Source organism: Bufo bufo, chromosome 1 (assembly GCF_905171765.1).
Source record: "Bufo bufo chromosome 1, aBufBuf1.1, whole genome shotgun sequence".
NCBI lineage: Eukaryota > Metazoa > Chordata > Amphibia > Anura > Bufonidae > Bufo > Bufo bufo.
The window spans coordinates 623,614,289-623,638,086 of NC_053389.1; the positions used below are offsets into that span (position 1 = coordinate 623,614,289).

Below are 23,798 nucleotides of genomic sequence, written 5' to 3' on the forward strand. Positions count from 1 at the left end.
TAGACCATGAAGGTAGAATTGGAATGGTGTCTATCAAGCTTGAAGCCGGAAGAGTCTTTGATGGAGAGAAAATGTTTGCACATGTAACCGAGTATTTACCAAATTATGCCAGACCTCGGTTTCTTAGGATACAGGTAAGACCTATTTTAAAATGTACCACTCCTTGAAGATGATGTGATAACTGTCCTAACGTGTCTACTTTAGTAAATTAACTCACAATGTTGAAGCATCTTTTTTAGAACATGGCATTTTGTTTTCTCTGGAATAACAGAGGAAATGCTATTCCTCCCAGACATCTATGAATAGATTGAGAATTGAGGACAGCTATACACTCTCACACTGTTCTCTCACTGGGGGCATAATAAGGGCTCATGCTCATTTCTCTGGTGCACTTATAAAAGTGGATAACATACTGACCCATACAATCCAATTGGGCCAGGCACATATTCGTTATTTTCGCAGATCCGGGTGCCCGATCTGAGAGTCTCACTGTAAGTCCTATTCTTGTCCATTTTTGCAGACAAGAGTTGCCCTTTCTATTGATGGGAGTGTGAGAAAAACAGAATGCACACGCAAGCTAACTGTTTTTTTTTTTTTTGCATATTGAAAAACAGATATGGTCATGTGCAAGAGGCCTTAGGCTACTTTCACACTAGCGGTTTTGCTGGATCCGGCAGGGTTCAGCAAAAACCCTTCCGTTACTGATAATACAACCATCTGCATCCGTTATGAACAGATCCAGTTGTATTATCTTTAACATTGCCAAGACAGATCAGTCATTAACTCCATTGAAAGTCAATGGGGGACGGATTTGTTTTCTATTGTCAGATTTTGTCAGACAAAATGGATCCATCCCTATTGACTTGCATTGTGGGTCATGCCGGATCCGTCTTGCTCCGCATCCCAGGACGGAAAGCAAACCGCAGCGCTCTCAATTATGAGAACGGAACAGAATGCATTTTGGAGCATTCCGTTCTGTTCAGTTAGGTTTTGTCCCCATTGACAGATCTCAATACCGTAAAAGATTAACGCTAGTGTAAAAGTAGCCTTAAATGGGTTGTTATTCTTTGAGAAGCCTCTCTGCCAGACCTCTTCTCCACATGGCCGGAGGACTTCACCTTGACCCAGGTCATGTTGCTGCTGAAGCTAATGACCAAAAACCCCGGTCATGCAGGTTTAGCTATGTGGGATGGTCTGGCAGAAAGGCCCCCTGAAGATCCCAAATAATTATAAACACTAATGTTTTTCTGTTATCATATTATATAAAGACATGTGGAAACCAAATAAAATATTCTGCAATATTATCATAAAAATTATATTTAGTAACATCTGTAGAATAGGTTTTTGATGATTATCTATTATAAGTGACGGTATTCAGGTGAAAATATTGTGAAGTTACATTTAGAATTTACTATACATGGTGAATGCATTTGTGAGGTTGTCTAACTACATATCTACTATTGTTTAACTCCACAGGATGCCATACAGGTTACTGGCACATACAAGCAATATAAAACGGATCTTGTGAAAGATGGCTTCAATCCGTCCTGTACAAAAGATCCGCTATATTTCATGGATGATACTAAAAGGACCTACAGGCCCCTAGATCACCAGATTTACAAAGATATTATGGAAAATAGAATGAAACTTTAAAATGATGAAAGGGGTTTAGCAAATAGTTATTTTGTATCTACTCTGGAGAAAGATTATGACGCCAGTCTTAATAAAGCCCTGCACCGGCCTCTTCATAACTTCAGCGGATAGACCACCGCTTCTAAATGTAAGACAACTTCCTTGCTGTCTTACATTTAGACCATTTTCTAAGCCTAAACCGGGCGCAGGGAAAAGTCACAGATTGCGGCGTAAAGAACATTTGCACTGCAATCTGCGCCTAATTTAGGCGTATTTCTGTTTATGTTTTACTTATATTAGCATATCCTATTAATGTGCTGTACAGAATAGAACATATTTAGGGTTGTCGTGAAAAAAATTTAAGAAAATGTAGAAATGTTGCACATACCAACCAATCATAATCCAGCACAAAAACAGAAACAATGATCTGATTGCACATAATGAGAAATTGGAATTTGTAGTATGTCCATGATGTTACGGAAAATGATTGAAGTAAATGTTCTAAATCAAAAATTAATAGAGGTTTTCCAAGATATTCTGATTACTTATGCTCTGGATAGGTCACCGATATATGATTGGTGGGAGTCCAACACCTGAGACCCCGCTTGATAAGCTGTTCACTACAAATAAAAATAAAACAGTCTCCAATCTTTGTGGTTACTTATCGGCGCTGCAGATCCACCAAGCAACGTGGGTACAAATCGCTTCACAGTCAAAATTTCCAGAAAATGTTGATCGCGCTGCCTTCTGAGTGTAGAGTTCCAATCTCAGACCCTTCTTTCCAATGCTCAGGTTATTCCACCTTGTAGCCAAACAATCGGTTACCAGAGGCTGGTGCACTCACGTACACCTGCACCCTAGAGGGAAGTTATAACACAAATAGTGAAGTTCCACCAGGTAATATCACAATCAGCTGGTTTTATTCTACTTACAAAGGTTTATAAAATGTCAGTCATAAAACAAATTGCTTTCATCAAGAGTCCACCCAACCCGGGTTTCGCCAGTCCAGCTTCGTCAGGGGCGATAGTATCCTCCCTCACAGGTGCAGTATTTATTGAGCCAATATCCCTCCCAAGGACCGCCCATTAATACAAATTAATTTTTTTCTCCTTTTTTGGATGTTCAAGCAATAAAAGTAATTATTATTATTATTATTATTATTTATTATTAAAGCGCCATTCATTCCATAGCGCTGTACATATGATGAGCGGTGCACATACATAATACAGACAATTGCACTAATCATAAACAAGACAAGTTACAAACTGGTACAGAAGGAGAGAGGGCCCTGCCCGTGAGGGCTTACAATCTACATGGTATGGGTGAAGGACACAGTAGGTGCGAGTTAAGTTGGTCATGGCGGTATAGAGGCAGCGGGGTCACTGGTTGTAGGCTTGTCTGAAGAGGTGGGTTTTCAGGTTTCTTTTGAAGGATTCCAATGTAGGTGAGAGTCTGATATGTTGGGGTAGCGAGTTCCAGAGTATGGGGGATGCACAGGAGAAATCTTGGAGTCGATTGTGGGAAGAGGCAATAAGAGGAGAGGAGAGAAGGAGGTCTTGTGAGGATCGAAGAGTGCGTGCAGAGGAGTAATAGGGGGAGAGGTGTATTAGTCGGGCAGCAGAGTTGAGGATAGATTGGAGGGGTGCGAGAGTGCTAGATGGAAGGCCACAGAGGAGAATGTTGCAGTAGTCTAGGCGAGAGATAATGAGGGCATGTACAAGAATTTTCACAGATTCAAAGTTAAGGAAAGCACGGATGCGGGAGATGTTTTTGAGTTGGAGGCGGCAGGTGGTGGAAAGAGCTTGGATATGCGGTCGGAAGGAAAGTGCAGAATCCAAGGTCACTCCAAGGCAGCGGACTTTGTTGACTGGGGAGAGTGTGCAGCCATTGATCATGATAGATAGGTCTGTTGAGGGGGTTGAACAAGATGGGGGAAAGATTATGAATTCTGTCTTATCCAGGTTAAGTTTTAGAAAGCGAGAGGCGAAGAAGGATGATATAGAAGATAGACATTGTGGGATTCTTGATAGTAAGGTGGTGATTTCTGGACCAGAGAGGTAGATTTGTGTGTCGTCAGCGTAGGAGTGATACTGAAAGCCATGGGACTCTATGAGCTGTCCCAGGCCAAATGTGTAGATAGAGAAGAACAGGGGTCCTAGGACAGAGCCTTGCGGGACACCAACAGAGAGGGAATGAGACGAGGAGGTGGTGCGAGAGTGGGAGACGCTAAACGTCCGGTCTGTGAGGTATGATGTGATCCAGAAGAGGGCCAGGTCGGTGATGCCAAGAGATGAGAGAGTTTTCAACAGAAGGGAGTGGTCAACAGTGTCGAAGGCAGAGGACAGGTCAAGGAGAAGGAGGACAGAGTATTGTTTCTTGGTTTTGGCTGTCAGTAGGTCATTGGTGACTTTGGTAAGGGCAGTCTCGGTCGAGTGGTGGGGTCGGAAGCCAGATTGTAGGCGGTCAAAGAGGGAGCAGGAGGAGAGGTGGGAGGACAGTTCTGAATGGACATGTTGTTCAAGTAGCTTTGAGGCATACGGAAGAAGTGATATGGGGCGATAACTGGACAAGGAAGATGGGTCAAGTGAAGGCTTTTTGAGGATGGGTGTAATCGTAGCATGTTTAAAAGCAGAGGGGAAGACACCAGAGTTTAGTGATAGGTTGAAGAGATGAGTTAGGGCTGGGATAAACACTGTGGTGAGGTTAGGGATGAGGTGGGATGGGATTGGGTCAAGTGCACAGGTGGTCAGATGAGATTTGGAGAGTAGAGTGGAGAGTTTTTCTTCTGTAATGGTGGAGAAGCGGGTTTTGGGAGAAGGGGACCGAGCCGTTGCGTAGAGGGTCTGTGGGGACTGTGTGGTGAAGCTTTCTCTGATGTTGACTATCTTTTGTTTGAAATATTTGGCAAAGTCCTCAGCTGAGAAGAGAGGAGAGGGTGGGGGCGCTGGGGGGCGGAGAAGGAAGTTAAAAGTGCTAAAAAGTTGTTTAGGGCTGTGTGACAGGGAAGATATGAGAGATGAGAAGTAGGCCTGTTTTGCATCAGCGAGTGAGGATTTAAATATGAGGAGGGATTGCTTGTATGTGGTGAAATGATCATTTGAATGGGATTTCTTCCATTGCCGCTCAGCAGCCCTGGAAGCTTGTCTGAGTTTTTTGGTCAGGTTGGTGTGCCAGGGTTGTCTGTTGATTTTTCGGGTTTTGTTGTGTGTGAGGGGGGCAACAGTGTCCAGAGCTGTACTTATTGTGGTGTTATATAGGGTGGTAGCAGCTTCTGGGTCTAGGAGGGAACAGATGGTAGAGAGTGGGAGAAGAGAGTCGGAAAGCAAGTGAAAGTCGAGATGTTTAAGGTTCCTGCGGGGGTGTGTTAGTGTGTGGACCGGGGGAGCAGCAGAAGAGACCAGTGAAGAGAAGGTGAGTAGGTTGTGGTCGGATAGGGGGAGAGGCGAATTAGAAAGGTTAGATAGGGAGCAGAGGCGGGTAAAGATCAGATCCAGAGTGTGACCATCTCTGTGGGTGGGAACTGAAGACCACTGTGATAGGCCGAAGGAGGAAGAGAGTGACAGGAGTTTAGAGGCGGCCGAGTGGCATGTGTCAATAGGGATGTTGAAGTCACCCATGATGATAGTGGGGATGTCGGCAGAAAGAAAGTGTAGTAGCCAGGTGTTAAAGTGGTCAAGAAAGATGGTGGCTGGGCCTGGAGGGCGGTAAATGACAGCTACTTGAAGGTTGGAGGGAGAGTAGATGCGAACAGAGTGTACTTCAAATGAGGTGAGCGTAATGGAGGGTGGCAGTGGAATTGGGCTGTAGGAGCAGGTGTCTGATAGGAGGAGACCAACTCCTCCACCATGTTTGCAGCCGGGGCGGGGGGTGTGAGTGAATTGAAATCCACTATAAGAGAGTGCAGCAGGGGAGGAGGTGTCTGAGGGTGTCAGCCATGTTTCAGTGAGACCCAGAAAGGAAAGGTTTTGGGAGATGAACAGTTCATGAATGTATGACAGTTTGTTACAGACAGAGCGCGCGTTCCATAATGCTCCTGCAAGAGGAACCAAAGGAGCAGGGGTCAGAGGAATGGTTATTAGGTTTAAGGGGTTGGAGAAATTTGTAGAAGGAGATTTGTAGTGGGACATGGAGGTGATAGTGGGGATTTGCTGAGGGGGTCCTGGATTTGGAGAGATATCACCAGCAGTAAGGAGAAGCAGAGAAAGTGTTAATAGATGAGAATAAGAGAGGGCATGAGGAGTGTGTGTGTGTTTGGGAAGGAAGTGTTTTATGTTGGCAAACAGGTTTGTGCAAGCTGTCAGATGAGAAGGTAAGATGGAGGGAGAGATGAATAGTTCCTTGCTGGGTGAATGGATGTGGGGGTATTTCAGGAGGTGTTGTAAAAGTGGGAAGAGTAAGAGGAAAAATTTTAACATTGTTTGCATTAACTATGTCTGTAATTACCTGTGATCCCCTTCTGGTCACATTCTGGTATATTCAGTCAGTGCACTTAAGAGTGGCACGTGAGAGATGTGGCATTTGGAAAGACCAAGGTCTGGAAGACCAAAGGACTTAGATTTATACCACTCAGTGTTCAATCAGGTGTGACCAAGAGGGGAGGGAGCTACATATGGCCTAATCAAGGGGCACCAGATACAGGGGTGAAATAGTCAATGCAAACAAATACTCAATAAATCTAGCAGGGAAGGAGACGTTAATGCTTGAGAGATGAGAGGGGTGGACAAGATCAGACTGTGGAAAAGCTGGGTGTAGCAGTTAGCTTCAATGCAGACATACCAGGATTTAGAAGGAGAGATGAGAGGGGTGGACAAGATCAGACTGTGGAAAAGCTGGGTGTAGCAGTTAGCTTCAATGCAGACATACCAGGATTTAGAAGGAGAGATGAGAGGGGTGGACAAGATCAGACTGTGGAAAAGCTGGGTGTAGCAGTTAGCTTCAATGCAGACATACCAGGATTTAGAAGGAGAGATGAGAGGGGTGGACAAGATCAGACTGTGGAAAAGCTGGGTGTAGCAGTTAGCTTCAATGCAGACATACCAGGATTTAGAAGGAGAGATGAGAGGGGTGGACAAGATCAGACTGTGGAAAAGCTGGGTGTAGCAGTTAGCTTCAATGCAGACATACCAGGATTTAGAAGGAGAGATGAGAGGGGTGGACAAGATCAGACTGTGGAAAAGCTGGGTGTAGCAGTTAGCTTCAATGCAGACATACCAGGATTTAGAAGGAGAGATGAGAGGGGTGGACAAGATCAGACTGTGGAAAAGCTGGGTGTAGCAGTTAGCTTCAATGCAGACATACCTGGAGATGAGAGAGTTGGGTGATGGTCAGTAGGCAGTGATGACAAAGAGGATTCAATATCCATAATATTACATTCTGGTATAATTCAGTCAGTGCACTTAAGAGTGGCACTTGAGAGATGTGGCATTTGGAAAGACCGTAATAAACATAGTTCCTAAAGCCCACTAAGGCTGATGGTGTTCTAATATAAAATAACACATTATATCAACTAAACAGAGCATATAATACACAAGCGCTACCATCCCTCTATTTTCATTCATGAAAAAGGCACGTACCGGCACTCCGAACACATGACTCTCCCGAGCCAATGACAGCTCGCTATAGTCACTTCATTCACAATAAACAACGAGCATCCAAGGACAGCGGCAATACACCACCCCCAAACTCCAGCTCCACCTGATAAAGTAACACCACAAGGAGACCCTGCTGCTACCTTACATAGATCCACAGCGGTAGCGACACAACCCCTGGCACTTTCTCTTCAATCCGCCAGACACGGTTTCAGATCGAACTCCACGTTGAGCCCTGCTGGTTTCAAAGTCCCTAGCCTATATATCCATCCAACTTCCTTGTGGTTGATGTTGGCAACAGGGTCCCCTTCCCTCCAGTTCCTCTCCACCTTTTCCAAACCACTAAACCTCAAGCCCGCCGGATTCTTACCATGCGCAAGCTTGAAGTGCAGTGGTACACTGTGGTCCTCTTTACCCTTCCTAATACTCCCTATATGCTCCTGCAGTCGGGTCTTCAATTTGCGAAAGAACCATTCACTACAATGGGGCTGAGCTGCACTTAGGCCATGCGACCAATGAACATGATGTTACACATGTCACATGGCCTAGGCAATATAGAGAGAAGGCCTCATCACCACTGCAAGCGCCAGTGCCTTCTGAAACAGCTGATCGGTGGGAGTCTCAGGTGACCCAGGGCCAGATTAAGGGTTTCAGGACTGCGGAGCACTGCATTCATTGGGGGGCCCCCAACTAACACAAGGCCTTTCTCCACCGCCTACTAGAGGACATATAGTAAGACTCATTCACTGCTTTGGACTAAACCAGTGCAGTGTGTGCCGTACTGTAGCTTACTTGACAACATGAACACATCTACCTGCAGAAGGGCGAAGTGTGGCATGCTGCAAATTTAGTTTTAAAGGCTATGTACACACCTTTGGAGGCAATTTTAGTTTATGACTGCATTTTACTCATTTCTGTCTAAAAATCATATTTTCAATTGGCCCTTATTAAAAAATATTGAACCATTCTGTCACAAAGGGTTAACTGTTTTTCTAACCGTATGACCGGTACTTGCACTTTGTGCTGTCATCTAATAACCCTTATTTCTAAACTACTTAGAGGTCATAAACATTTACTTATGCTACATTCTTATTAGTAAGGTAAGGACTGAGCTATAATGAGTGTTTATAATGTCAGAGAGCAGAGATAAGAAGTCCTTCTGCTCTCCAGATGACAGAAAAGACAGCAAATCCACAGACAGCTAGTAGAGCATTTCAGCTATGTACACAAAAAAGGTTCCATATTTTTAATAAAGACCAATTGAAAAAAATGATTTTTAGCAAAAAAAGATTACAATGCAATAATTTAAAAGATTTTCCCCCAAAGGTGTACATAGCCTTTGTGCTGAAATTTCCCCTTTCCTAAGAATCCATCCCCTTAATGTATGCCCCACCCCTCTCATGATGTGTCCTCCATGCCCTGTGTGGGAATTTACCAACTCCTCAGGGAGTTTAGGAGGCCTCTCCATTTTCTGGAACCTCCTCGATGTTCCAGGAGAGTTGGCAAGTTTGTACTATAGATATAATGGGGCACATTTATCAAACTGGTGTAAAACAGACCTGGCTTAGTTGCCCATAGCAACCAATCAGATTCCACCTTTCATTTTTTTCAAAGGAGCTGTCCAAACTGAAAGGAAGAATCTGATTACCGGTAGTTACTAGGGGCAACTAAGCCAGTTTTACTTTTTATACCAGCTTAATAAATGTACCTCAATAACTTCTACATACATACCTACTCACAAACACTACCTACATGCATAACCTGATTTATAGGCCTATATGTGGTCATATGCATGGACGATGGTGAAAAGATGTACAGCACACAGCAAAGTTTGTAACATTTTTTACACCCCCGAAACGCAAGTTTATGATAGGATGGGTTCAAAATAGTGTTATCACTTTCTGTTGCTCTGATGGCACGAAAGTAAAACTAACTGAGCCAAGCATGGACGAAAATGGGTCCCATTCAGTTTCTGTTCTGGATGCTGTTTTTTTTTACCAGGCAAAAAATCCTGCATGCAGGACAAAAAAGTCCTGTCTTTTTAACAGAATCTGTGACAGAGGCCCCGAACTCAGTCTTCAACGCTGAAGAGAATAGCTAATATCATATCAAAGTTTAACACCCAAAGTGCCAGAACTAAGATCACTACATAAATATGACACTGGAACTAAGCATAGTGCATCCAGTAAATAGAGCACCAGAACCAAGCCCGCAAGTCAAATGCAGCACCAGAAGCGTATTATACCATAAAAACAGTACCAGAATTAACCTCATTACATACAGTAAATACAGCCCCAGAATAAGTGTAATATATATATACACACACATTACCAGCTTTAAAAAATTGAGTACAGTTACCATTTGCATACTTGACTTAGGGTCCTTTTACACAGACTGATTGTCAGATTATTGGCGTCTCTCCTGATACCCGCACCGCCGCATCTCCCCGTTGCGTGGATCAAAACATCCAGGGGGGGGGGGGGGGGGGGAAGGGTGATTTGCCAATTGCAGGCTGCGATGGGGACGATCTCCTCCTCCGGCTTGCCCTGTCAGCATTTTTAAATCCCGCGCCTGTCTTCATTCGGCACAGGCGCTCTGAGAGAAGGAGGCTCGCCTCCTCAGCACTCCCTCAGTGCGCCTGCGCCGATGACGTCTTCTCTTTCGGTGACGTCATCGGCGCAGGCGCACTGAGGGAGTGCTGAGGAGACGAGCCTCCTTCTCTCAGAGCGCCTGCGCCGAATGAAGACAGGCGCAGGATTTGAAATGCTGACAGGGCCAGCCGGAGGAGGAGAGCGCTCGCTGGCCCTGTCAATCAACAGGAGGAGTGGGCGTTTTTTTGCGGCGGCTACCAGCAAGTAGACGCCCTACTTGCTGGTAGTGAAGTGATTTGCATATTTTAAAAGATCGATTTTTAAGGAAACGAAGCCACAGACAAAGGTAAGAGCCCTATATAGGGAATAGTCGTTAAATAAGGATTTTAACAAGCCCAAAAAAAAAAAAAGTGTTTTGGGGGTGACAGAAGCCCTTTAAGCGCACAGTTTACTCTTTAAATACATAGGGTGTCCCTGCCAGTAGAAAGATTGATTTTATTGAAAAAAATGGAGTAAAACATAAAATATGATCAAATAACACCTGTGTTAATCCACGCCAACCATATTAACTTGTGTAAACTTGGCCAGTATTTTTTGTTGGGAAAGGTGGCAACCCTAACAGCACCCCCACTCAGGACCTCTATAGGCCCGCTCACTGCAGCAAGCCCAGCCTCAGTCAGTGCTCAAATTGTTAGGACTCACTTTGGAAAAAAATATTTTTTCTTTTCATCACTATATTTTGCCCCCCATAACTTTTTTATAGTTATGTCAACGGATATGTGTCTGGGCTCATTTTTTGCAGGACGATCTATCGTTTTGACAATACCATTTTGGGGTGTGTATGTTTTTATTTTGTTTTTTTGTTTTTTACTTTTTGTTAGATCCCCAAGTGGACCACAACTTCCAATCATCAGATTGCAACTTATTCAGAATAAAGGAAATTGCTTCATTATTCTGTATAGAAATCACTATATCACAGTTCAGTGCTGCCACCTAGTGGCTTTAACTGGGATATACTAATAATGAGCCTGGAAGTCTAGTACAGGTTGTGGCTCATTAGAACAGGGTGCTTTCCCCGATCTCTGCTGGAGGAAAGTGCACCGGAACAGGAAGCCTGCGCTTCCAGTTTATAACACTCTCAGATTTCGTGGTGACATTTGACCACAGCATCTGAGTGGTTAAATGTCCAGGTCAGCATTACCGCAGATCGTGGACATTGTGCCTGCTCTGGAGCGGGTATCATACAGCAGGCACTTGGTTGCTATGGCACCCGCTTCGCTCCAGAGCAGGCACCATCTGTAAAGACCCGACATGTGCCATACATTTATGACGGGTGTCATACAGGAGTAAATGTGTATAGGACAGAGCTTTCTTTCTGCATGGACAGCTGGGGCTCGTGGAGGGATTTTGGGAGATAGGGGTTGTGTATGCCTGCAGGCGGCCGGATGAGGGAGGATCTAGTGGTGTGCAGTCCTGTGGTACATGCTGTATGACGACCAGCTCCATTGCTGAAGCTTTTTGTGAGGGAGTGGAACCCATGTGGCGTATTCTGGGGACCATGAGGGTAAAAATCTGTGTGAGGAGCTTTATGGGGTGTAAATCTGTGAGGGAGAGGGGACATTTGGTGTATTCTGGGGCCATGAGAGTGCAGATATGTTTGTGTGGGGCTTTATGGGGTGTAATCTATTGAAGAGGGCAAGAATCGACAGAATGTGACAGTGTTTTTAGTACTTTATTGCAAGATTTGGGGCCCCAGTTTAGATTTTTCCCAAGGCCACATTTTGTCTAAAACTGGCCCTGCATTGATTAAAATGATGGGGTATGAGTAGAGCAGGTTATTTTTCCTAATGGTGGGTTTCTGGTTACTGAATTTATCTTTCATCTGTGTGGTGGTCTCTCCCACATACAGCAAACCTCAGGGACATTAAAGGGAACCTGTCACCGGGATTTTGTGTATAGAGCTGAGGACATGGGTTGCTAGATGGCCACTAGCACATCCGCAATACCCAGTCCCCATAGCTCTGTGTGCTTTTATTGTGTAAAAAAACGATTTGATACATATGCAAATTAACCTGAGAGGAGTCCTGTCCCTGACTCATCTCACGTACAGGACTCATCCCAGGTTAATTTGCATATGCATCAAATAGTTTTTTTACACAATAAAAGCACACAGAGCTATGGGGACTGGGTATTGTGGAAGTGCTAGCAGCCATGTAGCAACCCATGTCCTCAGCTCTATACACAAAATCCCTGTGACAGGTTCCCTTTAAGTATACTTGATCACCATCCATTTATAGGGATGGTTTCACCTGTGTGTGGGCAAGGAAAGGTACCCCTTTTTTCGGGTAGATATGAGAGATTGTTTTGATTTTACACTTACTCCTCCCATATCTGCCCTCACATTTATATCCCTAATATTCTCAGATCTCTTATTACATAACAAAGGTGGAGACTGAAATTCTGTCACTTGTGGATCTGATTTAGAATGAACACTCCAATGGCAGTTACTCACCGACTGAACCTTCACAATCCAGGGATAATATTTGACTACCAAAGGAATATGGGGGATTTTAATTCTGTCCTCCCAGGGTACATCCAATTTAGCCTTTTTGTGTTTGTAATACATGATCTGGATATCCTCGTTCTCTAAATTTGGTCATCATGTCATTTAATCTCGTTTCTCTTGAGTCCTGTTAGCTAACAATCCGCCTCAGCCGCTGATTTTGCGAATAAGGGAGGGATCTCTTTATCTCAGGAGGGTGGTTGCTGGTATAATGCAATAAACTATTGCAGTCGGTTGGTTTCATATACAAATCCATGTATAAACCACCATCCTCATCTTTGATTACCCAAGTATCCAAAAATTAACTTTACTGTTATTCCAGTGTAGAGTGAATTGTAACCCACTCCACACTGAGTTGAGAAAGTTGGTGAAAACAAAGTACTGTTTCAGGCCAGACTGTTGATACTTTGGAAATGGATAAATAAAGATCCTCCTACAGTAGGTCAGTGGCAGGAAGCTGTGTTTAACCTGATTAGATTGGAACAAGTTTCGGAGAGAGAGAGTGATAGACAGGGAAAAACTGATAAAATTTGGAAGAGATGGTTGAACCAGGGCCGAGGTGTTTGAACAAAGAAAAGAAAAGAAATATATATATACACTCACCTAAAGAATTATTAGGAACACCTGTTCTATTTCTCATTAATGCAATTATCTAGTCAACCAATCACATGGCAGTTGCTTCAATGCATTTAGGGGGGTGGTCCTGGTCAAGACAATCTCCTGAACTCCAAACTGTCAGAATGGGAAAGAAAGGTGATTTAAGCAATTTTGAGCGTGGCATGGTTGTTGGTGCCAGACGGGCCGGTCTGAGTATTTCACAGTCTGCTCAGTTACTGGGATTTTCACGCACAACCATTTCTAGGGTTTACAAAGAATGGTGTGAAAAGGGAAAAACATCCAGTATGCGGCAGTCCTGTGGGCGAAAATGCCGTGTGGATGCTAGAGGTCAGAGGAGAATGGGCCGACTGATTCAAGCTGATAGAAGAGCCACGTTGACTGAAATACAACCGAGGTATGCAGCAAAGCATTTGTGAAGCCACAACACGCACAACCTTGAGGCGGATGGGCTACAACAGCAGAAGACCCCACTGGGTACCACTCATCTCCACTACAAATAGGAAAAAGAGGCTACAATTTGCACAAGCTCACCAAGATGCTATCCTATCAATATGGGCCAACATTTCTAAAGAATGCTATCAGCACCTTGTTGAATCAATGCTACGTAGAATTAAGGCAGTTCTGAAGGCAAAAGGGGGTCCAACACCGTATTAGTATGGTGTTCCTAATAATTCTTTAGGTGAGTGTATATACAGTACAGACCAAAAGTTTGCACACACCTTCTCATTCAAAGAGTTTTCTTTATTTACATGACTATGAAGGCATAAAAACTATGAATTAACACATGTGGAATTATATACATAACAAACAAGTGTGAAACAACTGAAAATATGTCATATTCTAGGTTCTTCAAAGTAGCCACCTTTTGCTTTGATTACTGCTTTGCACACTCTTGGCATTCTTTTGATGAGCTTCAAGAGGTAGTCCCCTGAAATGGTCTTCCAACAGTCTTGAAGGAGTTCACAGAGATGCTTAGCACTTGTTGGCCCTTTTGCCTTTACTCTGCGGTCCAGCTCACACCAAACCATCTCGATTGGGTTCAGGTCCGGTGACTGTGGAGGCCAGGTCATCTGGCGCAGCACCCCATCACTCTCCTTCATGGTCAAATAGCCCTTACTTTCAAAGTTTTCCCAATTTTTCGGCTGACTGACTGACCTTCATTTCTTAAAGTAATGATGGCCACTCGTTTTTCTTTACTTAGCTGCTTTTTTCTTGCCATAATACAAATTCTAACAGTCTATTCAGTAGGACTATCAGCTGTGTATCCACCTCAACGCAACTGAAGGTCCCAACCCCATTTATAAGGCAAGAAATCCCACTTATTAAACCTGACAGGGCACACCTGTGAAGTGAAAACCATTTCAGGGGACTACCTCTTGAAGCTCATCAAGAGAATGCCAAGAGTGTGCAAAGCAGTAATCAAAGCAAAAGGTGGCTACTTTGAAGAACCTAGAATATGACATATTTTCAGTTGTTTCACACTTGTTTGTTATGTATATAATTCCACATGTTTAAATTCATAGTTTTGATGCCTTCAGTGTGAATCTACAATTTTCATAGTCATGAAAATAAAGAAAACTCTTTGAATGAGAAAGTGTGTCCAAACTTTTGGTCTGTACTGTATATATATATTTTTTTATTATTTTTTCCCCCCTCTCTCTCGCTTCAAGGGGGTGGGTGGGTATTTGGGGTAAAAGGTTAATGCAAATGTTAATGTAAATGTAAAATGTTTTGTAATATGGACCTTTTGGACGGTCCATTAATGTTGTATCGGTCTTGTATTTTGGAAAATAAAAGAGATATAAAAAAAAAAAAAAAAAAAGAAGGGTCTGAATGTCGCCCCACCATACAAACAATATGACGCCAATAAAACGGCACCAAAAAATATAATGTTTCCTGTATAGTGCATTGGAATATATAAAAAAAAATTCAAACCAAGCCATGTAACAATTTGCGTACGGCGGTGCGACATTCGAACCCATCGCAGTCCCACTCCTCTGTTGATAAAAAGTATCATAAAAAGTCATTATGTTAAAAAATAGAGAGAATTTTTGTTGAACTTTATTCTCCTTTTTCCTTAAAGGGCTTCTGTCACCCCCAAAACAGATTTTTCATTTTTGGGCTTGTTAAAATCCTTATTGAACGACTATTCCTATATAGGGCTCTTACCTTGGTCTGTGGCTTCGTTTCATAAAAAATCGATCTTTTAAAATATGCAAATGACTTCACTACCAGCAAGTAGAGCGTCTACTTGCTGGTAGCCGCCGCCTCCTCCTTTTAAAAAAACGCCCCCTCCTCCTGTTGATTGACAGGGCCAGCGAGCGCTCTCCTCCTCCGGCTGGCCCTGTCAGCATTTCAAATCCCGCGCCTGTCTTTATTCGGCGCAGGCGCTCTGAGAGAAGGACGCTCGCCTCCTCAGCACTCCCTCAGTGCGCCTGCGCCGATGACGTCTTCTCTTTCGGTGATGTCATCGGCGCAGGCGCACTGAGGGAGTGCTGAGGAGGCGAGCGTCCTTCTCTCAGAGCGCCTGCAGACAGGCGCGGGATTTGAAATGCTGACAGGGCCAGCCGGAGGAGGAGAGCGCTCGCTGGCCCTGTCAATCAACAGGAGGAGGGGGCGTTTTTTTAAAAGGAGGATGCGGCAGCTACCAGCAAGTAGACGCCCTACTTGCTGGTAGTGAAGTCATTTGCATATTTTAAAAGATCGATTTTTAATGAAACGAAGCCACAGACCAAGGTAAGAGCCTTATATAGGGAATAGTCATTCAATAAGGATTTTAACAAGCCCAAAAATGAAAAATCTGTTTTGGGGGTGACAGAAGCCCTTTAAAGGGGTTGTCTCACCTCAGTAACTGGCATTTATCATGTAGAGAAAGTTAATACAAGTCACTTACTAATGTATTGTTATTATCCATACTGCCTCCTTTGCTGGCTGGATTCATTTTCCCATCACATTATACACTGCTCGTTTCCATGGTTACAGACAACCCTGCAATCCATCAATGGTGGTCGTATTTGCACACTATAGGAAAAATCGTCGGCTTCTCTGGTGGCCGGGACCATGGTAGAGCACATAGGCTAGTACTTTCTCCTATATTGTGCAAGCACGACCACCACTGATGGATTCCAGGGTGGTCTGTAACCATGGAAACGAGCAGTGTATAATGTGATGGAAAAATCAATCCAGCCAGCAAAGGAAGCAATATGGACAATCACAATACATTAGTAAGGGGCTTGTATTAACTTTCTCTACATGATAAATGCCACTTACTGAAGTGAGATGACCCCTTTAATTATTGCTTTCCTATAACCAATTTATGGCCCATATCCCTTTCTCATTATGTATTTAAGCTATGAAGCCAATAAGTAATCCTCATCAGACCTCACCTCTCCAATTTCATCCAGAAATTGACCTTTGTCTAAAAAAACTAAAGGAAATACCTTCTGTAATAACATGGGTGGTGAGGAGAGAATGGACTTTGGGTAACGTGTAAAACACAGGTGTCAAAGGGTGTTGGTTGATTAAGAAGTTGCAGAATTGTGTATCGATGGTCCATTCTTTGCATTTGTTAACCCTTTCCCGACCCGTGACCACAGCATCTGGATGCCCTAAAACCCGAAAGCGTGCGCTCCATAGGAACATAGTAAAATTCTCAATGACTTTTATGCTATTGCACTGGAGTCTATAAAACAAGCAATCTGATGACTGCTTGTTACAGTTCCTTATGGGAACTATAAAAAGTGTAAAAACTGAGTTTTTTTTATTTTTTATCTAAATATTCAAATCACCCCCCGATTGCAAACAATAAAAAAATGCACATCATGGGCATCGATGCATGTGAAAACACCCATACTATTAAAATCTTTAAAATATTTTTCCCATACAGCAAATGGCAAAGCAGAAAAAAAATCAAAATGGCCAATTTGCTGCTTATTGGTCGCTTCACCTCCTACAAAAAATTAAACAAAAGGTGATCAAAAAGTCGTACACACACCAAAAGGGTATCAGTGAAAAGTACAGATCACCACGCAAAAAATGAGCCCTCATACAACTCCGTACACATAGCTACAAAAAAGTTATAGGGGGGCCAGAATATGGCAATGAAAAGGAAAAAAAATCTTTATTTTCAAAGTTTTTATTTGTTTTTCAGTATTAAAACACAAGAAAAACTATACATATGTGGTATTGCTATAACTCTACTGACCTGGAGAATAAAAATAACAGGTCAGTTTTACCACAAAGGAAATGGTGTAAAAAAACATTTATATAAATATTTTCCCGTTTCCCACCACATTTTATGCAACTGTTTATGGTGGCTTTAGAAAACGCATCTTGTCCTGCAAAAAAATGAGCCCTCATACAGCCCTCATACATTTGAATAAAAAAATAAAAAAAGTTATGGCTTTGGTAGGGCTGGGAGTAATAAACGAAAACAAAAAAAATGGAAAATGTCCTGGTCATTACAGGGTTAACAAGTCTCTGTAACATATTTTTAATAGAATACTGGATCAGACTGCAACATCAGATATGTGTCAGTATCAGCTAATTGTCCCTTAATTTCATTAACATAGCATGTTTAATCCAAAATCACAAGGCTCCCCCTTGTCAGCAGGTTTGAAAATTAAAGTATCTTCATGTATGCTGGATGTTGGGTCTTCAAAGATGGCTCCAACTCAGGAGCTGAGTGGACACCATAGCCAGCAGATGCTTGCTGCTTTATGCAGCAAACGCCTAGTGGCACAGTCCATAATCAGAGACAACTCTGATTGTGGACTTTTTACCTCTTAGATGCTATGTTCAGTTGTGACCATTGCATCTGGTCGGTTATTTACCAGGAGTGCAGCACTCCAATGATGATATTGTGGGAGCTGTTCTGTTACTATGTCAGCCTGAGGTTGTCTGAAGGCTCCTAGGCCTGCCATAGTAAAGTACCTATCAAGTCCTGATGGGAATGCAATGATTTTCCCATACACTGCAGTGGTAAACCATTGCCACTTTCCGTATTTTAACCTCTTGCCGCTACGCTAACGCCGAAAGGCGTCATCGCGGCGGCTCTCCCAGGCTACGCTAACGCCGATTGGCGTCATCTCGCTTGAGCCGAGATTTCCTGTGAACGCGCGCACACAGGTGCGCGCGTTCACAGGATCGGAAGGTAAGCGAGTGGATCTCCAGCCTGCCAGCGGCGATCGTTCGCTGGCAGGCTGGAAATGCGACTTTTTTAACCCCTAAAAGGTATATTAGACGCTGTTTTGATAACAGCGTCTAATATACCTGCTACCTGGTCCTCTGGTGGTCCCTTTTGTTTGGATCGACCACCAGAGGACACAGGTAGCTCAGTAATATGTAGCACCAAGCACCACACTACACTACACCCCCCCTTATTAACCCCTTATTCACCCCCTGATCACCCCATATAGACTCCCTGTTCACCCCCCTGTCATAGATCACCCCCCTGTCATTGATCACCCCCTTGTAAGGCTCCATTCAGACGTCTGTATGATTTTTACGGATCCACTGATACATGGATCGGATCCGCAAAACACATACGGACGTCTGAATGGAGCCTTACAGGGGGGTGATCAATGACGGGGGTGATCACCCCATATAGACTCCCTGATCACCCCCTGTCATTGATCACCCCCCTGTCATTGATCACTCCCCTGTAAGGCTCCATTCAGACGTCCGTATGATTTTTACGGATCCACTGATACATGGATCGGATCTGCAAAACACATACGGACGTCTGAATGGAGCCTTACAGGGGGGTGATCAATGATGGGGGTGATCAACCCATATAGACTCCCTGATCACCCCCCTGTCATTGATCACCCCCCTGTCATTGATCACCCCCCTGTAAGGCTCCATTCAGACGTCCGTATGATTTTTATGGATCCACTGATACATGGATCGGATCCGCAAAACACATACGGACATCTGAATGGAGCCTTACAAGGGGGTGATCAATGACAGGGGGGTGATCACCCCATATAGACTCCCTGATCACCCCCCTGTCATTGATCACCCCCTGTCATTGATCACCCCCCTGTCATTGATCACCCCCCTGTAAGGCTCCATTCAGATGTCCGTATGTGTTTTGCGGATCCGATCCATGTATCCGTGGATCCGTAAAAAACATACGGACGTCTGAATGGAGCCTTACAGGGGGGTGATCAATGACAGGGGGGTGATCACCCCATATAGACTCCCTGATCACCCCCCTGTCATTGATCACCCCCCTGTCATTGATCACCCCCCTGTAAGGCTCCATTCAGACGTCCGTATGATTTTTATGGATCCACTGATACATGGATCGGATCCGCAAAACACATACGGACATCTGAATGGAGCCTTACAAGGGGGTGATCAATGACAGGGGGGTGATCACCCCATATAGACTCCCTGATCACCCCCCTGTCATTGATCACCCCCTGTCATTGATCACCCCCCTGTCATTGATCACCCCCCTGTAAGGCTCCATTCAGATGTCCGTATGTGTTTTGCGGATCCGATCCATGTATCCGTGGATCCGTAAAAAACATACGGACGTCTGAATGGAGCCTTACAGGGGGGTGATCAATGACAGGGGGGTGATCACCACATATAGACTCCCTGATCACCCCCCTGTCATTGATCACCCCCCTGTAAGGCTCCATTCAGACATTTTTTTGGCCCAGGTTAGCGGAAATTTAATTTAATTTTTTTCCTTACAAAGTCTCATATTCCACTAACTTGTGTCAAAAAATAAAATCTCACATGAACTCCCCATACCCCTCACGGAATCCAAATGCGTAAAATTTTTTAGACATTTATATTCCAGACTTCTTCTCACGCTTTAGGGCCCCTAAAATGCCAGGGCAGTATAAATACCCCACATGTGACCCCATTTCGGAAAGAAGACACCCCAAGGTATTCGGTGAGGGGCATATTGAGTCCATGAAAGATTGAAATTTTTGTCCCAAGTTAGCGGAAAGGGAGACTTTGTGAGAAATAAATAAATAAATCAATTTCCGCTAACTTGTGGCAAAAAAAAAAAATTCTATGAACTCGCCATGCCCCTCATTGAATACCTTGGGGTGTCTTCTTTCCAAAATGGGGTCACATGTGGGGTATTTATACTGCCCTGGCATTTTAGGGGCCCTAAAGCGTGAGAAGAAGTCTGGGATCCAAATGTCTAAAAATGCCCTCCTAAAAGGAATGTGGGCCCCTTTGCGCATCTAGGCTGCAAAAAAGTGTCACACATCTGGTATCGCCGTACTCAGGAGAAGTTGGGCAATGTGTTTTGGGGTGTCATTTTACATATACCCATGCTGGGTGAAATAAATATCTCGGCAAAAGACAACTTTTCCCATTTTTTTATACAAAGTTGTCTTTTGCCGAGATATTTATCTCACCAAGCATGGGTATATGTAAAATGACACCCCAAAACACATTTCCCAACTTCTCCTGAGTACGGCGATACCACATGTGTGACACTTTTTTGCAGCCTAGGTGGGCAAAGGGGCCCACATTCCAAAGAGCACCTTTCGGATTTCACCGGCCATTTTTTACAGATTTTGATTTCAAACTACTGCTCACGCATTCGGGCCCCTAAAATGCCAGGGCAGTATAACTACCCCACAAGTGACCCCATTTTGGAAAGAAGACACCCCCAGGTATTTCGTGATGGGCATAGTGAGTTCATGGAAGTTTTTATTTTTTGTCACAAGTTAGTGGAATATGAGACTTTGTAAAAAAAATAAAAATAAATCATCATTTTCCGCTAACTTGTGACAAAAAATAAAAAATTCTAGGAACTCGCCATGCCCCTCACGGAATACCTTGGGGTGTCTTCTTTCCAAAATGGGGTCACTTGTGGGGTACTTATACTGCCCTGGCATTTTAGGGGCCCAAATGCGTGCAAAGTAGTTTGAAATCAAAATGTGTAAAAAATGGCCGGTGAAATCCTAAAGGTGCTCTTTGGAATGTGGGCCCCTTTGCCCACCTAGGCTGTAAAAAAGTGTCACACATGTGGTATCGCCGTACTCAGGAGAAGTTAGGCAATGTGTTTTGGGGTGTCATTTTACATATACCCATGCTGGGTGTGATAAATATCTTGGTCAAATGCCAACTTTGTATAAAAAAATTGGAAAAGTTGTCTTTTGCCAAGATATTTCTCTCACCCAGCATGGGTATATGTATAAAGACACCCCAAAACACATTGCCCAACTTCTCCTGAGTACGGCGATACCAGATGTGTGACACTTTTTTGCAGCCTATGTGGGCAAAGGGGCTCACATTCCAAAGAGCACCTTTAGGATTTCACCGGCCATTTTTTACAGATTTTGATTTCAAACTACTTACCACACATTTGGGCCCCTAGAATGCCAGGGCAGTATAACTACCCCACAAGTGACCCCATTTTGGAAAGAAGACACCCCAAGGTATTTCGTGATGGGCATAGTGAGTTCATGGAAGTTTTTATTTTTTGTCACAAGTTAGTGGAATATGAGACTTTGTAAGAAAAAAAAGAAAAAATCATCATTTTCCGCTAACTTGTGACAAAAAATAAAAAGTTCTATGAACTCACTATGCCCATCAGCGAATACCTTAGGGTGTCTACTTTCCGAAATGGGGTCATTTGTGGGGTGTTTGTACTGTCTGGCCATTGTAGAACCTCAGGAAACATGACAGGTGCTCAGAAAGTCAGAGCTGCTTCAAAAAGCGGAAATTCACATTTTTGTACCATAGTTTGTAAACGCTATAGCTTTTACCCAAACCATTTTTTTTTTACCCAAACATTTTTTTTTTATCAAAGACATGTAGAACAATAAATTTAGAGCAAAATTTATATATGGATCTCGTTTTTTTTGCAAAATTTTACAACTGAAAGTGAAAAATGTCATTTTTTTGCAAAAAAAATCGTTAAATTTCGATTAATAACAAAAAAAGTAAAAATGTCAGCAGCAATGAAATACCACCAAATGAAAGCTCTATTAGTGAGAAGAAAAGGAGGTAAAATTAATTTGGGTGGTAAATTGCATGACCGAGCAATAAACCACTAAAGTTGTGGAGTGCCGATTTGTAAAAAAGGGCCTGGTCACTAGGGGGGTATAAACCTGTGGTCCTTAAGTGGTTAAATATAAAAGTAAACAAAAAAGATCATTAGTATTGCTGCATCCCAAAATGTCCAAACTATAAAAATATAAACATCTTTACTCTGTACAGTGAATGGTGTAACAGAAAAATAGCTAAATAACAAAAATAACCAATCACAGTTTTTTTGTTTTACCTCTCAACGAAAAATGCAATAGAAAGTAATCAAAAAGTCATACACACACCAAAATAGTATAAATAAAAACTACAGATCAGCCTGCAAAAAATTTCCCCCTAGAGCCCTGTAGAAATAAATATAGAAAGTTATGGGGGTCTGAATATGGCGATGCAAAGAAAAAAGTAATTTTTTTCAAAGTTATAATTTTTAAAAATATTAAAACACAAGAAAAACTATAAAAATGTGGTATCTCTGTGATCATACCAACCCACTGAATGAAGCGAACATGTCAGTTTTACCACATAGGGAATACGGTAAAAACTAAACCCATAAAACTTTTTTTCCCAATTCTACCCTATTTAAAAAATGTTTACCAGCTTTCCACCACATCGTATGCAATATTACATGGGCCATTAGAAAGTACAGCTTGTTCCTCAAAAAACAAGCTCTGCAGTCAGTTTTTCATTGGGAGCCCTTATTAAAGGGGTTGTGATATAACCTCCTTTGTACTGGTTTGCCATGTAGCATAAAAGAATCGGAGCATTTCTTGCTTCGATACTCCCCCTTGCTTTGCACTACATCGCCTACTTTTAGAGGATACCCGCCTCTGAAACTACCAAGAACATCACTATACCCCTCCCATTTGAGCGGGTGATGTTATCGGGCTTCCTGCTAGGCGGAAGTCTACTTCTAGCTGTCACGTAGTGATGTAGGAGGGAACACCACACCGACAACAGGAGGGAAGGGAAAAGAAACTAGGCCTCAAAGCAAGGGAAAGGGAAACGGACACCACCTATGGAAACCCTAATCCTAGCCGTGACGCCTATCCGTATGAACGAACCTTGAGGGTAGGAATTTTCATACAATGGAACCTATGACCAGGGCCGGCTCCAGGTTCATGTGGGCCCTTGGGCGATAAAGTCTCAGTGGGCCCTGGAATAGTGTCTGTGCTTGAGACGGCCTCATCTTTCCCATATGAAAGAACCAGCGTCTCCCTGATGCCTAGTAACAAAAGACAGAGGGGAAACAACAAAATATGAAAGGGAAGTAAAACTTAACTTCTGAAGTAAATGGACGAGCAGAAACTCAGAAGAGGACCACACACCAGCACTTCCAATACCAAACTGAAGCTATCAACCGCATAGCATGATGGATGAAGCCAGACTAAATAGAGGAGTTGTAATGACCACTAAGCTACATCTGAGACAAGAGGTGTGGTCATTACCAGCAAAGACACTGAAAACAAGTGAAACCAAAGAGGCTTTCAGATCACATTACGTTCAGCCAGTCTCTTAGATCTTCTGACACCTGTCACATTAGAGACCATGACATTAGCATAGTGTTGTGAAGCCCGGTACGTCACCCGTCACCGACTCACAACAAACAAGAAATACTCTGATACTATTATCCTACATGGTTACACAGTACAGGCAGGGACGGATTGGCCATAGACCTTACAGGGAAATTTCCCGGTGGGCCGATCCCCAGGGGTCCGCCTAGGCTGTCCTCATGGCCAGCCAGTGTATGTTTTTGGGGATGTATTTTGTGCAGCTGGC

General features: G+C 43.3%; 1 protein-coding gene across 4 annotated transcripts in view; it reads left to right on the plus strand.

Annotated features, from left to right (window-relative positions):
• Window positions 1–23,798, plus strand: part of LOC120985703 (very long-chain acyl-CoA synthetase-like) — a 235,797-nt gene that overhangs the window by 205,198 nt on the left and 6,801 nt on the right. For all 4 annotated transcript variants that reach the window (XM_040413797.1, XM_040413799.1, XM_040413800.1 and 1 more), the window contains 2 exons: window positions 4–134; window positions 1,477–1,709. In XM_040413797.1, the coding sequence (XP_040269731.1) occupies window positions 4–134; window positions 1,477–1,653 (308 nt within the window). In that variant the 3' untranslated portion in view covers window positions 1,654–1,709. The remainder of the gene's footprint in view (window positions 1–3; window positions 135–1,476; window positions 1,710–23,798) is intronic.